Source organism: Cryptomeria japonica, chromosome 5, assembly GCF_030272615.1.
Source record: "Cryptomeria japonica chromosome 5, Sugi_1.0, whole genome shotgun sequence".
In the NCBI taxonomy this organism is placed as follows: Eukaryota; Viridiplantae; Streptophyta; class Pinopsida; order Cupressales; family Cupressaceae; genus Cryptomeria; species Cryptomeria japonica.
The window spans coordinates 140512210-140525823 of record NC_081409.1 but is presented as its reverse complement, the minus strand read 5'-3'; the positions used below and the strand labels follow the sequence as shown (position 1 = coordinate 140525823).

The window sequence follows — 13614 nt, the reverse complement described above, 5'->3', positions numbered from 1 at the left end:
ACAGGTGCTCCAGGTTAGGGTTTCTTTGAAAGTCTCCCTTAGGCCTAGTTTTGCTCTTGTTGCTAATTGTATCTTGTTTGAGTTTGAGGAGGTCAATGAAGCTTGGTGAGTGAATATCCTCTTTGAAGGTCTGAGTTAGGTCAAGTTGGTGAGTGATGAAGTCTGGAATGTCATCCTGATCTTCAAATGTCCTGAAATTTGGCTAAGTCTGGAATGTCATCTTGATCTTGAAATTTGACTAAGTCCTGGAAAATTGAAGAATCCTCCAAAAACTAGATTTTGCATTATAACTCCTGGAGGTCCGAAACCACTCTCAAACATCCTGACAGTATATATGGAATATAACTTATACTTAAATGTTATATTCCATATATGAATCCTGACAGAGAGACCAAAATGTCAAATTTCGCTCCTGACCCTTCCAAAGGGTCTAGAGCGAATTCCTCTATAGGACATTCTACTTTGACCCAAACTTGGAACTAACTCATTCCCAGGCATTATTGAGGGCAAAACACTTGTTTGGATGAAGAAATGTGGGAAATGAAGTCAAGATTTGAGCCTAAATGTGAATTTCGCTCCTGACCCTTCCAAAGGGTCCAGAGCGAAATTCTCCCTAGATACTATTTTCTCCCTTGTTTGGGCCAACATCCTTGTTCCTTGGACATGGTGCGGGTAGATTGATATGTTCTTGCCTCAGGAAGTGATTGAAAGCATTGAGAAATGAAGATTTTGACCTAAGACATGGATTTCGCTCCTGACCCTTCCAAAGGGTGCAGAGCGAAATCCACTTTTCCTCCACTTTGCTCTTTGATATGACCAAGTTTGTTGACTTCTAAGGCGTGATGGGAAGGCTTTGATGCATATTTGTCTTTGAGAGGAGGTTTGAGGTGATGAAGTTGTAGAAATCAACCTAGAAAGAGACTTTCGCTCCTGACCCTTCCAAAGGGTCCAGAGCGAAATCGTCAGTTTTACCCCCATCTTGCCTAAAATGATGAAACTGACCTTGTCTTGAGCTAATTTGATGGTAGATTCACTTAAGTGAGAAGAAAGGAGCTTGAATTCGATCAAGTTTGAAGGAGAATTGGATGAAGGAAGTGGGAAACCAACCAAGAACATGGATTTCGCTCCTGACCCTTCCAAAGGGTCCAGAGCGAAAATCCCCATAGACCTCAATTTCTTCCTTGTTCAGACCAAGTTCTTAGTTTCTAAGGCATGTTGGGAAGTGGATTGGAATGTTTTTGCCTTAGGGAGTGACTAAAAGTGAAAGAGTGAAGGATTTTCGCCTAAAATAGAAATTTCGCTCCTGACCCTTCCAAAGGGTCTAGAGCGAAATTCTTGAAAACTCCTATTTTCATCTTGGATGAGGTCAAGACATTGATTCTTATTGCACGGATGCAAGTGGAGTGGTGTATTTTTGCCTTGCAAGGAAGATTGGAGTTGAAAAGATGAAGAGTCAAGCCTGGAGGGTGGATTAAATTCCCCAAAACCTCTCTTTTCTCTCAAATTTATTCCAAGACAAGTGTGGGTCAGGGTGAACTAGGATTGGAGATGTCCTTAGGCATGGTTTTGAGCTGCTAGTAATCAACAAATGTGAAGGAATTGAGAAAAAACTAGGATTTCGCTCCTGACCCTTCCAAAGGGTCCAAAGCGAAATTCCCAAAATCCCTCTTTCTTCCATTTTTTTTGTGTCAAAGACAAGACTTGATCAAGGTGAAATGAGCTTGGAAGGACCCCTAGGCGTGCCTTTGAATGGATTGTGGCCACCAATGATCAAGATTTTGAGCTAGATCAAGGATTTCACTCCTGACCCTTCCAAAGGGTCCAAGGCGAAATCCTAAATAGGTCCTGACCTTGGCCAAGGTCCAAAGCGAAATCCTCTTTTTTGGTCTTTTCAAATCAATGATGTCTTCAGGAGAAAGCAATTCAAAGGTCAAGGGAAGTTCAAGGCAAGGAGATGATGAAATTTGAGCTAAAATTCAAATTTCGCTCCTGACCCTTCCAAAGGGTCCAGAGCGAAATTCTTATAGGGCCTGTCCCTGGGGAGGATCCTGAGCGAATTTCATTCTAATGCCTTTTTGTTGATGGTTTAAGGTAAGAAATGCTATGACTGGTATAAATATATCATGTGTCCTTAATCATCTTTTGGTTTGTTTTGCAGATGGAGGAGGATCAGACCAAGACAAGGACGACCTGTTCTAGTCCATCATCGTCAAGGACATTCCAAAGGCATAAAGTGGACTACATGTGTTCTAGGAGTTGCCATCTACCTCCAAAACCTTCACTTCGCCACACTAAGGAACCACAAGATGACAAAGAAAGGCTTCGCTAGCACTTCAAGGCAAGGTATGCTACCGGAGAAGGAAGACTTGACAATAAGAAAGCCTCATCAAGCACTTGGGAGTAAAAGAGGTACATCATTCATCAAATTGAGACATAAAAGAGATCAACCAAGACATAGACGTCAGACAAGGTGGCATCCCAGTCACTGCTCTTCCAGTCGGATTGGTCCACCTCAACATGTCCAGATTCAATGTACCTGACTCATCGGAGGCGGCACAAACTTCGGTGTACCTACCCCTGCTTCCTATTGATCCTCACTCCTGGAATGTAATTTTCTCATTGGTTAAGGAAGTTTGTTATAACAAACCCTAATTAGGGTTTCTATCTTGTAATCCTAGCCATTGATTCTAAGACAATCAGAGCCGTCTGTTTGTAAAGGGTTCTCTATATAAAGCCCTGGCTCCTCATTTGTAAAGGTTAATAGTTAATAGTCAGTTAATAGTTAGCTAATAGTGAATAGTCAGAGAGTAGGAAATAGTTAGAGTAGAGTAGAAAGAGAAGGCAAAGATTGTTGCCAAGAGATTGTTGCAAAAGACATGTAAACTTCATTGAAGGAATGGTGAATTCTATGTGTCAATTCTACAATTTGCATGGTCTCTATACTTCTCAAATTTAATTTCATGTTATTAGGTGAATGGAAGAAATTGGTATGATCAATGGTGAAATTTGTATATCCATACTACCAGCAGTTTGTTGATTGCAAACTTGCCTTGTGTAGTCAACTGGAATTGTTCAACTTAAGCTTAACTTCAATTATCGCTTCTTCATTGATATGCATCGACCTGACGGTATCTATGCTTGTAGTGGTGATCTGAACATCATAAAGCCATCCTTAGAAGATCGCACTAACCTTGTGGAGATGATCCTAGCATGTCAAAGCAAGACTTAGTTATAGTTTCATCAAAGATCATCCATTGCTCCTACATTCTTAGTGTTAGAATTAGATTCCTCTCCAATCCTTATCCTTTTTTCTCTTTTAAAAAAAAAAAATCAAGGATCAATAAAGACTCACATTCCAGCAATATCCAAAGCAAATCAGACGCTCAGGTCATCGAATGTAAGTCCCCTTGTGATTCCAGCAAAATCACATCATACCGCAAGAGCTTATCCACACGTAGAGAACCTACTATCGGAATCTTGGAGCTACTCCGATTGATCCTTTGGCGAGATCTTCAGCATTCGGAGAAGCTTTATTCAAGAGAGGATAAGGTACCTTTAGGTATTTTATTCTGTGTTCGCATGTGCATGAAAAACACATCAACAAGTATCCAGATAAATATATCTCCATGCAGTAAGCTAAATAAACCTGCAAAAAGCATAAAAAGAGCAAATAGAATCCCTTATACACACAAAGAGCTTGAACAAACCCTCAACATGCCAGCAAAAATCCTTAAGGAAGCCTTCAGTTTTAAAAAAAAATTGTATGCAAGCCATGAAAAACTGTCAAGTATCAAACCTTTGTCCCAAAAATTGATTTGAATTTTTTGCCAATGAGTTGAACCCCTAAATTGAAAGTTCTACCACGTTTTTTTGGCAAGGCACTTTTGTGTGATACCAAAAATAAATGCTGCAACAATGTGATGTTGGAATTAGATCTATACACCCATTCTACTTTTGTTTTAATGTCTGCATGCATGCTACAACAATGATGTCATTTCAAATCTTGCATGGAGAAATGTAAAACCAACTTATAAACACCTTACTGATACTGGGAATATTAATTTGTAATGATGAACCTTCAATATCTGTATGTTTTTGTTATTGTAGAGTGAGTTCACACTTTACCAATCTTGTTTACAAATTTGTATGCAGTTGAACTCATTACTTGTCTAAATTCTATTTTTGATGACTTTTGTGGTTAGAGTCAACTTATTAAAACCTGGTACTGCTCTTGTTCTGCATGACTGCTTCTCCTTTAATGTGCTTTCTCAACTTGGAGTGCCTTTCTTCGACCTTTTGCTGTATGATGAGAGACATACGGAAATTTAGTGACCCTGCCAACCCCAACCCCAGAAAATCTTCAGTGATTTGGCCATGTCCATTGTTTAATTGTTTCAAAATTGAATTCTGTGTATGTTGATAGAAAACAAGTTTTCAAGCAACTTGTAATTTTTGAGTGCTTGAGATGTTTGGTGATGGATTACCACACAATAGCTATTCTCTCCACCAAATGATGATAGATGTGCCAAAAATACTCTACCACCTGGATCCTCTTTCCACAATATAAACAAACGATAGAAGATTGGTTTGGATCACCCAAAAATATACTTTCTTGGGCTGTGGGCTGGTCTTACATTTGCTTTCAAAGTTTGCTTGGGAAGGGGGGTGGTTGGGGTTGATATTCTCTACCTTGCCTCTTAGGTTGTCTTTCTCTTTGTCGAGATTCTCTCTTTAGATGTACACGGCATACATTTTTGGACATGGATATGAAATCGAGTTGCCATGTTTTTAAGTTATTGTAGTATGCACTAGCTTTATTATGGGAGCCTTGGCATTGATTTCAATATTTTGTTATCCAATGTTAGTACATTGATCATTTTACTTTGATGGACTCTTTTAGTGTAAGCTTTGCATGTAGAATTGTGTTGGCAAGAGGTGATCTGTTTGGATCACCCAAAAATAAACTTCTGTTTTTGTGCTTCTTATTGTCTTGTTGGCAGATTTTTGAAGTTCTAGTTAGTATTTGGCGTTGGGATTCTTACAGTAGTCATTTCCAAGCTTGAGAATGTATAGTGTGTTAGCACATGATCATGGGTTGTATTTTGCTGGTGGCATGAAGATAGAGGTTGAATTGATAGATTTGTTCCTATGCAGTAATCCTTGAGGAAGGGTTTATCATCTAGAGGCCATGGAGTAATAGTAGTGAAATTCCAGTTTTACAGACCTATAATAAAATAAAAAAATGTTTTTATAGAGCATTTGAGTCTTGAACTCCTTGTTCTGCTCCTTGCCTTGACCTCATATTGAAGGATCTTCAAACTTCCATGATTCACAACATGTATAGAGTATGCAATATATATATATATATATATATATTTATTTACAAATATACATATATATTTGTCTTGAACTCCTTGTTCTGCTCCTATATATATTTACAAATATTTTTCCATACTCTATACATGTTTTGATCCATGTAAGTTTGCCAAGATCCTTCAATATGGGGTCAAGGCAAGGAGCAGAACAAGGAGTTCAAGACAAAGAAGTGTGCCTACCCATGATAAGTCTACCTGCAACAACATAATTTGTTGCATTATTTGTAAATACTTGTATTGCATTCTCGTCACTCGCCTCGGCCAAGATTCCCTACAAAGCCCCATGAAGGATTTCAATATTTTTTGTTTCTTGAAGCATCAATTGACTTCAAGAACACCATGCCACTTGAGAAAGAAACAAAATTGGCAATTCAGTAAATCAGAAATTAAGAATCTTTATCACTAAATCAATGGATTTTATGAATTAGAATTACTGGAGGAAGAAGCAAGAAAATTCAATAATGTTGTATTTCTTCTATCAGTCAGCCATCAATCGTGATGGTGCAACCCTTCTTCCATTTGTCACATTGCTCGTCAATTCTGGCTTTCACATCAGCCAACTTTTCACTCAAAATAGACCCCTTTATTTCCTCGTCATTAGGTGCTTGGAACCTCTCTACACAAACAGTAATGGCATCTATCAAATTTTGCCAATGAGGAGGTCTAAAACATATACAATAAACAAAATAAGTATTTAAATTGAGAGTTTAACTTTAAAATCTTCAATGCTACATACCCCTAAATGCAAAACATTTAATAGACACAAATCAAATTATTTATTTTAAAACAATAATAATCATCTGACTGGATGAAATGGAATGGTGCAATAGAACTAGAAGTCTCCAATTGCACTTCTTGCAACTCCATGCTTGTCCTTGTTCCAACCCATGCTCTCAAGTGATGGTTGGGAGCCTGGAGTAGCGTGTGGGACAAAATATGAATCTAAATTGGATGAAGATCCATGAATTCTAGGCCCATTACTACCACTGCTACTGCCGCTGCCACTACCACTACCCATAGATCTAAGAAATGGAAAAACTAAAGTGCCATTTCTTCTCTTTGCCTCTCTTTAAATTCTTTTTGCTACTCAACAGTCTTGAGTTGACTTTGAACTTCACGTATAACTTCAGGAGGCATTGCTGACTTTGTGATTATTCACCAGCGTACATGAGTGAAAAGGTCATAGTGTATTATAAAACATCTTAGGTCATCCAAAAGGGGCAGTCAGGTAGTTTTATGAAGATTTCTGAAAAGAATATTTTTTTCTGTATTTTCTTCACATTTTTGTGTTTTGTATTTTTGAGGCCTTTTGGAGTATAATTTGTTGAGGTGACATTTGTACCATGCTAACTATATGGTTCAACCTGGATTGATTGTTAATGATCTAAGCTTTCTAATCTAAATTATATATTGAGGTTCAATTTTTTTCTTTATTATTATTATTATTATTTGTAATAGATTTCTGGTTATGGTTTTGATACGTAGGGGCACCAAAATTAATTTACTCCAAACTTTTTCAGTTTTGTAATAAGTTTGTTCATATCTAGCTGTTATTTCAACTTCTGAGGACAAGTGTGGTGACTCTTTGGTCCTCACTAAGAACTTGAATTTGCCGTTTTGAGTTTCTTTTATGAAAAACCATATTATGGCTGGATTCAAAGCATGTAATTAGAGTAAAGGCACACATCTCTCCTGTAAAGTTTGGCCTATATTGTACAAGCTCTTAGTTGAAATAAGAATCTATTTTGTTATTTATTCAGTAAAAGGCATACATCTACACTATAGAATTTTCCTATTTTGTAAAAGCTTTCAGTTGAAAAAGAATCTATTTTGTTAAACTGTTCAGTGATTTAATCTTGTTTTGTATAAGTTTTGTCTAATTGCCATCTAGAATACATTAAATTCGTCAACTATTGTATTGTCTTATTTATCACCAGCTTAATTCAGATCACATAGAGAAATAACCGTCCATGGAAAATAGCTAGAAAACTGATAACTGGAGTACTGAAAATACTCCATGATTAAGATACTTTTTTAAGCTATTCAGTAATTGTTAACTTTAAAGCTATCAGATTTCCACAATCCATGAGACTGGATGAAAAAACATTCACACAATCAAATCCAGAAGCAACACATACAATTGTAAATGTTGTTTTGTTAGAGTTTTGTTCAATTGCTGCTTAAAATAATTTGAGTTCCTCAACTGGTGTATTGTGCATTTAGTTACTGGATTAATTGAGATCACATAGAGAAACGTCTGCTCATAGAAAATAGTGGGAAAAGTGATTACTTGAGTACTGAAAATACTTCTACATTGTTGCTAAAATCTCCCACAAAAATAAAACATCTAAATAAAAGATATATTCTATTATATTGTTATCGTTTTATTGAGCCCCATCTGGATCCCATCTTGAAATATGCTGCCGGTTCTGTATGCCTGTAATTTCATTTCAAAAAACATTCTGAAAGAAGATTTTTTTAATATGTTTTTTTGATAGTTGTTAGAATGAAAGTTACTGACATTCATAAGGCTTCATGATTTTTTGGGTTATTAGGTATCAATTCATATTCAGCAGCTTGCTCCATACCTTATTTCATCTCAGAGACAGCTAGATGCGCCTCTGAGGACTTTGAATGACAAAATGGGAGCAAGAATTTCTCAGAACACCAGTACTGCAAGATGGCATCATATTCCTACATCGCAGCTGCCTTTAACCGGGCAGGCTGATTTATCTTTGCTCAGAGAAATGCATGAAATGGACAAGTCAAATGACATTGATATAGCAGAGAACAACATGGGGGAAAATTTTTCTGCTTCCAGATTGAATAAAAAAGATGATGGTATTCCTGAAAGCAAAGGAGCTGACCATTTAAAACTCAATGTTGTTGAATACTCTGGCGAAAGCAGAGGTTTTCCTGAAGCGGGGGAAAGTGGGAATGAACCTGGATACAGTAGAAAGGAAACAGCGCAAAGGATGTTTTCCATGGAGGAAGGCCAGAAAAATGTTACAACCGATTCATGTTTACAGCCTGCAGTGATGGGCTCTTTAGAAAATCATAAATGTGAAGAGATAAATTCAGAGCAAGATGACTATAAGGTTTTGACGTTAGATAATAAGGTCTTGGAGTTCCCAGCAATGACATGCTTAAATATCTCAATAGGATCTTTAGCTTCCAAGGATGCGGTTCAAACCTGCAATGATAAATCTTCTGTTCTAGGGTTGGGAATCTTGTCAGGTTCTTCTGAACAGGGCATTATTACTGCTGCTAATTCCCATCATCAACAACAATTTCAAGTCTTATCCAGATCATGTAATCCAAGCCCAAGTACTTGCTCTGATTCATCAAAGGATATAAATACACAAATACGTTTTGCAAGGCCCCCAAGTGAGGGAAGGGGTAGAAATCAATTACTTCCACGATATTGGCCAAGGAGTACTGACCAGGAACTTCAGTTGATAACTGGAGAGTATCCTTTTTGAGTTTTAATCTCATTTATTACAATCTCCATACTTGCAAAGTATGCCTTAAAATAGAAAGAAAAATGATTTATTTTGAAAAACTGCCTATTTTCACCTTTATAAAAGGTTGTTTCTTCTGTGCCTACGTAAAAAATTGCTTCATCTATTTCTTTGGTTGCATATCTCATTATGTTTGCATGATAAGGGTGTAAGCTTGTTCTTTGGTTTGATATCTTATTCATTTTCCTTCTCTTTAGTTGTCCTACATTCTCTACGGTGAAGTTCTTGAAAGTTTGTGTTGAACTTGACTTTGAACAGTTCAAACTCCAGAATAACTCCTCTGTTTGAGAAAACATTAAGTGCAAGTGATGCAGGGAGGATAGGGAGATTAGTTCTTCCTAAAGCATGTGCTGAGGTGATTTGTTACTGCTATTATTGTTCACATGGAAAAGTTCTCGATATATTTCCTAGAGAAATTTTTCATTTATATGTATTACTGAATTCCTACATGTCATTATGGAAATATCCTTGAATTTTCATAGTTTGTAAGCATACTGAAATGAGCAACACAGTGGCCTTCAGGTTGATGCATGGAGTCAAATCTCCACTCTTCTATTTTTTATCCCTTTCAGTTGTTAAAAAATATGAAATAAAATTATACAGAATCTGAACAATAAAATTAGTAATGATTGTCTTAACTTATGGACTAGTAACATCTATCATTTGTATATTTTTCTGAATTTCAAATTCTTATTAATGAAAAAGTCTTAACATTCTAAAAGCTGGTAAGCATGTTGAAAAGCGCAATATAGTAGCCTCCTAGGTTGATGCATGGAATCAAATCTCTACTATTCTATTTTTTCAATCTCAGTTGAAAAGAAAATATATAACATTTTATTCAGAGATTCTGAACAATAATATAAATTAACTGAAGGTCAATTTTGTGTTAGGGACATTGTTTCCTGAAAATGGAGTTATAAAAACACATAAGAAAATTAGCTCTTGAGAAACCATACAAAGTAAATCCTGGTTTTGAAGCCTTGAAAGATAAATATTCTCTCATGAAAGCCTTATAACTCCTCGTAAACTGTGAGTAGCTATAGGTGGGAGATGTTAAAGACATACAGTTTGTGATGTTCTAAATTTTATTTATTCTTACCAAGGCTTATGTGGACAGGCATATTTCCCTCCAATATCACAGCCAGAGGGGGTACCATTGGCAGTTCAAGATGCAAAAGGAAAGGATTGGGTGTTCCAGTTCCGATATTGGCCTAACAACAATAGCAGGATGTATGTTTTAGAAGGAGTTACACAATGCATTCAGGCCATGCAACTCCAAGCAGGAGATACAGGTATCTCATGTCTTGACTTTGGAAATGGAATACTAATTATGTTCATCAAACCTGTTTTTATCCACTATACTTAACAAAATTAAGATTTGATTATTTGAGTCTCATTGCCTGTGGTAAAGGTATTTGGTAGTTTGGAACTTTTTGTGATAGAGCTTGTAATTTGTCTAAGACTCTAAACTATGCATTTTTCTTTGTATTCTTGTCCCTACCATGCATTTTGCGGTATAAAAACTTTACACCTAATCTACCATTTCAGTGAAATCTGAGAGCAGGGATTACATCAGTTTTATATGATAATTGGTAAACTCAAATTTTGATTCACTAGCGTAAATTAAATTATTTTCAAATCTTATAATGCTTTACTTTGTTTCTAGTCTTTTTTCTCTCTGCCCTTATCTGTGAAGTGTTCAAATAATTCAATAGTAAGAATGGTCACCGACTCATAAGGATTTACATAGCTACGACATATTGAGAGAAATCTATGTCTCTGTTTTTGGGAATATAAGATCATAAAGCAGTACAGGTAGATAGAAATACTTTGAAAGGAAACAGAATATGTTATCATTGGATAATGCAATAATCTGAGGAAACAATCAAACACAAGCTGAGCTAGAGAAGAGTGTAATGTCCACCCCTGTTTTTTTTTGTTTTTTTGTTTGTTTATAGAAATAGAAAAAAAATGCACAAGTGTTTTGTTTTCAAGTTTCATTCAACAATATGATTGCAATTATGGATAATAGCATTGTTGTGACGTTTTCACACATCGCCCCATTGCAAATGGGGACCCCCACTTTTCCCTTTTTTTAGAGTGGTCATTTTTCTTAGTTTGCTTAGCTTGGCAGTAGTTTCTTTAGTCATTAACCTTTGCTAGTGAGCAAGAGGTGTAGGTTGAGGTAAAGTTGTCGTCTTGCAAAATTGTAAGAATATCACGACTTGTCAAATTTTGTCATGTCGCAAGGTTGTCAGGAAGAAGTCATAGTGAGCAAAAATTTGGAAATTTCCTTCTAGGGTTTGATTTTTTTTCACCCTTGAAAATAATGATAAGTGAAAACAAATTTAGGGATTTCCCTATAGAAATCTATTCTCTACTCTTGAGGAAAATTTGAAGAGTCAATTTTGAATGAAATAAAATCTTTCTATTCTCTACTCTTGTAAATCTTTTTTGAGGAAAATTTGAAGAGTCAATTTCTAATGAAAAAAAATCTTTCTTGTAAATTAAGGAAATGAAATCTCTCTTGTGCATTTTAAGCTAATTGACATATACCGCATTACATTTTCCAAGCTTAGCCAGTAGATTCATATAACAGGCATCTTAGTTATTGCTTGGATAGTGCCATTAGAATATTTATATTAGTTTGTTGTCTTCTTTCTAGAATTGTTGCCTGCCAAAACTGATCCTCAAACTGTAACTAATCAAACAATTAACTTTTGAACCTTGATATACTTAATTTTAGTTAGAATTTGAATGGACATATTTCCTTGGGTAAATAATGTTTACCAATCAAACAGATGTGCGCCATTATGTCAAAAAGATGCATACAGATATCAAATTGGGAGTTGGAATATATTTTAACTTTAAAATGAAGTGCATGTTAAAGAAAATCTCCAAAGATCTTGACAAATCCATTTTTAATGATAATCAATATGTCAGGACCTAGAATAAGAGAGAAAATTTAAGCATTGGTGACACGGAAATTTCAAATATTGCTTTTAACATGCTGACACCGGTATGACCATTGTAACGTTCCATTTACATTTGCATGATATGTTGTTGTAAATTATAAATGGAATTCAATTACCTGGGTTTTTGAGAAAATCATGGCAAAAAATCGTGAAATATAACAATGCACTAATTGTAAAATAGACAAACAAACTACTATTTTTATTTCATGTCAAATATAGTGTGGATGGTTAAAACCAAACATTATACATTACAAAAAATGTTGATTATAAAAAAATGAATAGGACTTTTAAAAAATCCATATTACTTTCAGCTTTTTAGAAAAGCATACTTTTGGCCTTGAAACAGTAGGCCGTTTGGAAATGAGACATCACCTGCCAATTTCTGGGCAGCCTTGACTTTTTCACAAGTTAAAAGAAAGATTGTCATTGTGGTTAAAAATTATTTCTAAAATAAATCTATTCGAAGTATAATTTGTAATGTCCCCTACTAGTTTAGGACTGTTTTAACCATAATTAATCCTTCACAACACTCTTAAACTACATTGATTAGGAGACAAAGCTTCATAACATCAACCCGAGCATAATCTTTCCCTTATATCGAATTGATAGTTTAATCTGATTTATAACATCAATTTTACTTCTATATATATATATATATTATAGTAATTATAATCATTATATTATCCTTTATATATATATATATATATTTTATTACTAAGTTCTACATATGAACATTATCATGCCTCTTATATTAAGCATCCATACTAAGTACACTCCTATGCATACCACCAAGAGCAAGGGTGTTACCACCTGTAACTTAATATCAGCTATGACCTGTTCTGATTCGTGGGAGTCACCAATAGAATGACCACGTCAAATTAGAGATTACATTATTATGAAGTTAGTAGGGTGAAATAGATATTATCTGTAGGGTGCTATGATACTGGTTCCTTATTTAATATTCACAAGACTTGTCCAATGGATGATTGGTATAGGCTGATTCTATGGGCCTTGTTGATGAGATGGAGCGATGCTTTTGAAATTGTTTCCTACTTCTATTCACATCCTACGAACTGTACAACCTGATTGATGCCAAAGGCAATTACTCCATCGAGCGGATCCCACTATGAATACATATATTAGAACCCCCATAAAGCTCCCCCAAGTAAGTTTAACCATTTAAGACATCATAATGCCACATTCTCAAAGCAAATAGAAATAGAAATAGAAATTAACCTCATGATGGAGTTCAACTTAAAAACCTTACTACTAATGTAAGTTTGGAAAGGATTATGATCTTGAATAGGACGCTTTGATACCTCAGCGTGACGACTCCCTCAGGGTTTTGGATCCAAGCCCAGGCCTAATTTTGGGACGACAGCCTCAAGGTCTTACATGGGTCGCTGATCTCTACCCATCTTGGGATAGACGCCCGATGGTTTTACACAGGCCTTTCCCTATTCATTCATACAACCTTCCAACTACATTCATATTAAGGATTAACAATTTGTTTCTGTCTTGTGTAATTGTTCTATCTTGTTCATTTGCTAGTTACGGATAAGAGTTGGTATCACCAAGAATAAATAGTTCTGGATTCCTAACCTTAAGATATATGAATTCCCATGACTTCTTCATAAGGCATGACTCTAATAAGAAACACATCTTTATGTAGAGGCGTCTTCTATCGGTGATTAGTTATTAATGTAATCGGTGGGAGTAAATTACATTAGCAACTTTATGTAT

The 13614-nt window shown here is 35.7% G+C and overlaps 1 protein-coding gene across 2 annotated transcripts in view; it reads left to right on the top strand.

The window, feature by feature from the left end:
• The window catches only part of LOC131028467 (B3 domain-containing transcription repressor VAL2), a 65534-nt gene that overhangs the window by 45482 nt on the left and 6438 nt on the right, over nucleotides 1-13614 (top strand). For both annotated transcript variants that reach the window (XM_057958751.2, XM_057958753.2), the window contains exons 4-6: nucleotides 7931-8844; nucleotides 9155-9251; nucleotides 10014-10188. In XM_057958751.2, coding sequence (XP_057814734.1) covers nucleotides 7931-8844; nucleotides 9155-9251; nucleotides 10014-10188 — 1186 coding nt within the window. The remainder of the gene's footprint in view (nucleotides 1-7930; nucleotides 8845-9154; nucleotides 9252-10013; nucleotides 10189-13614) is intronic.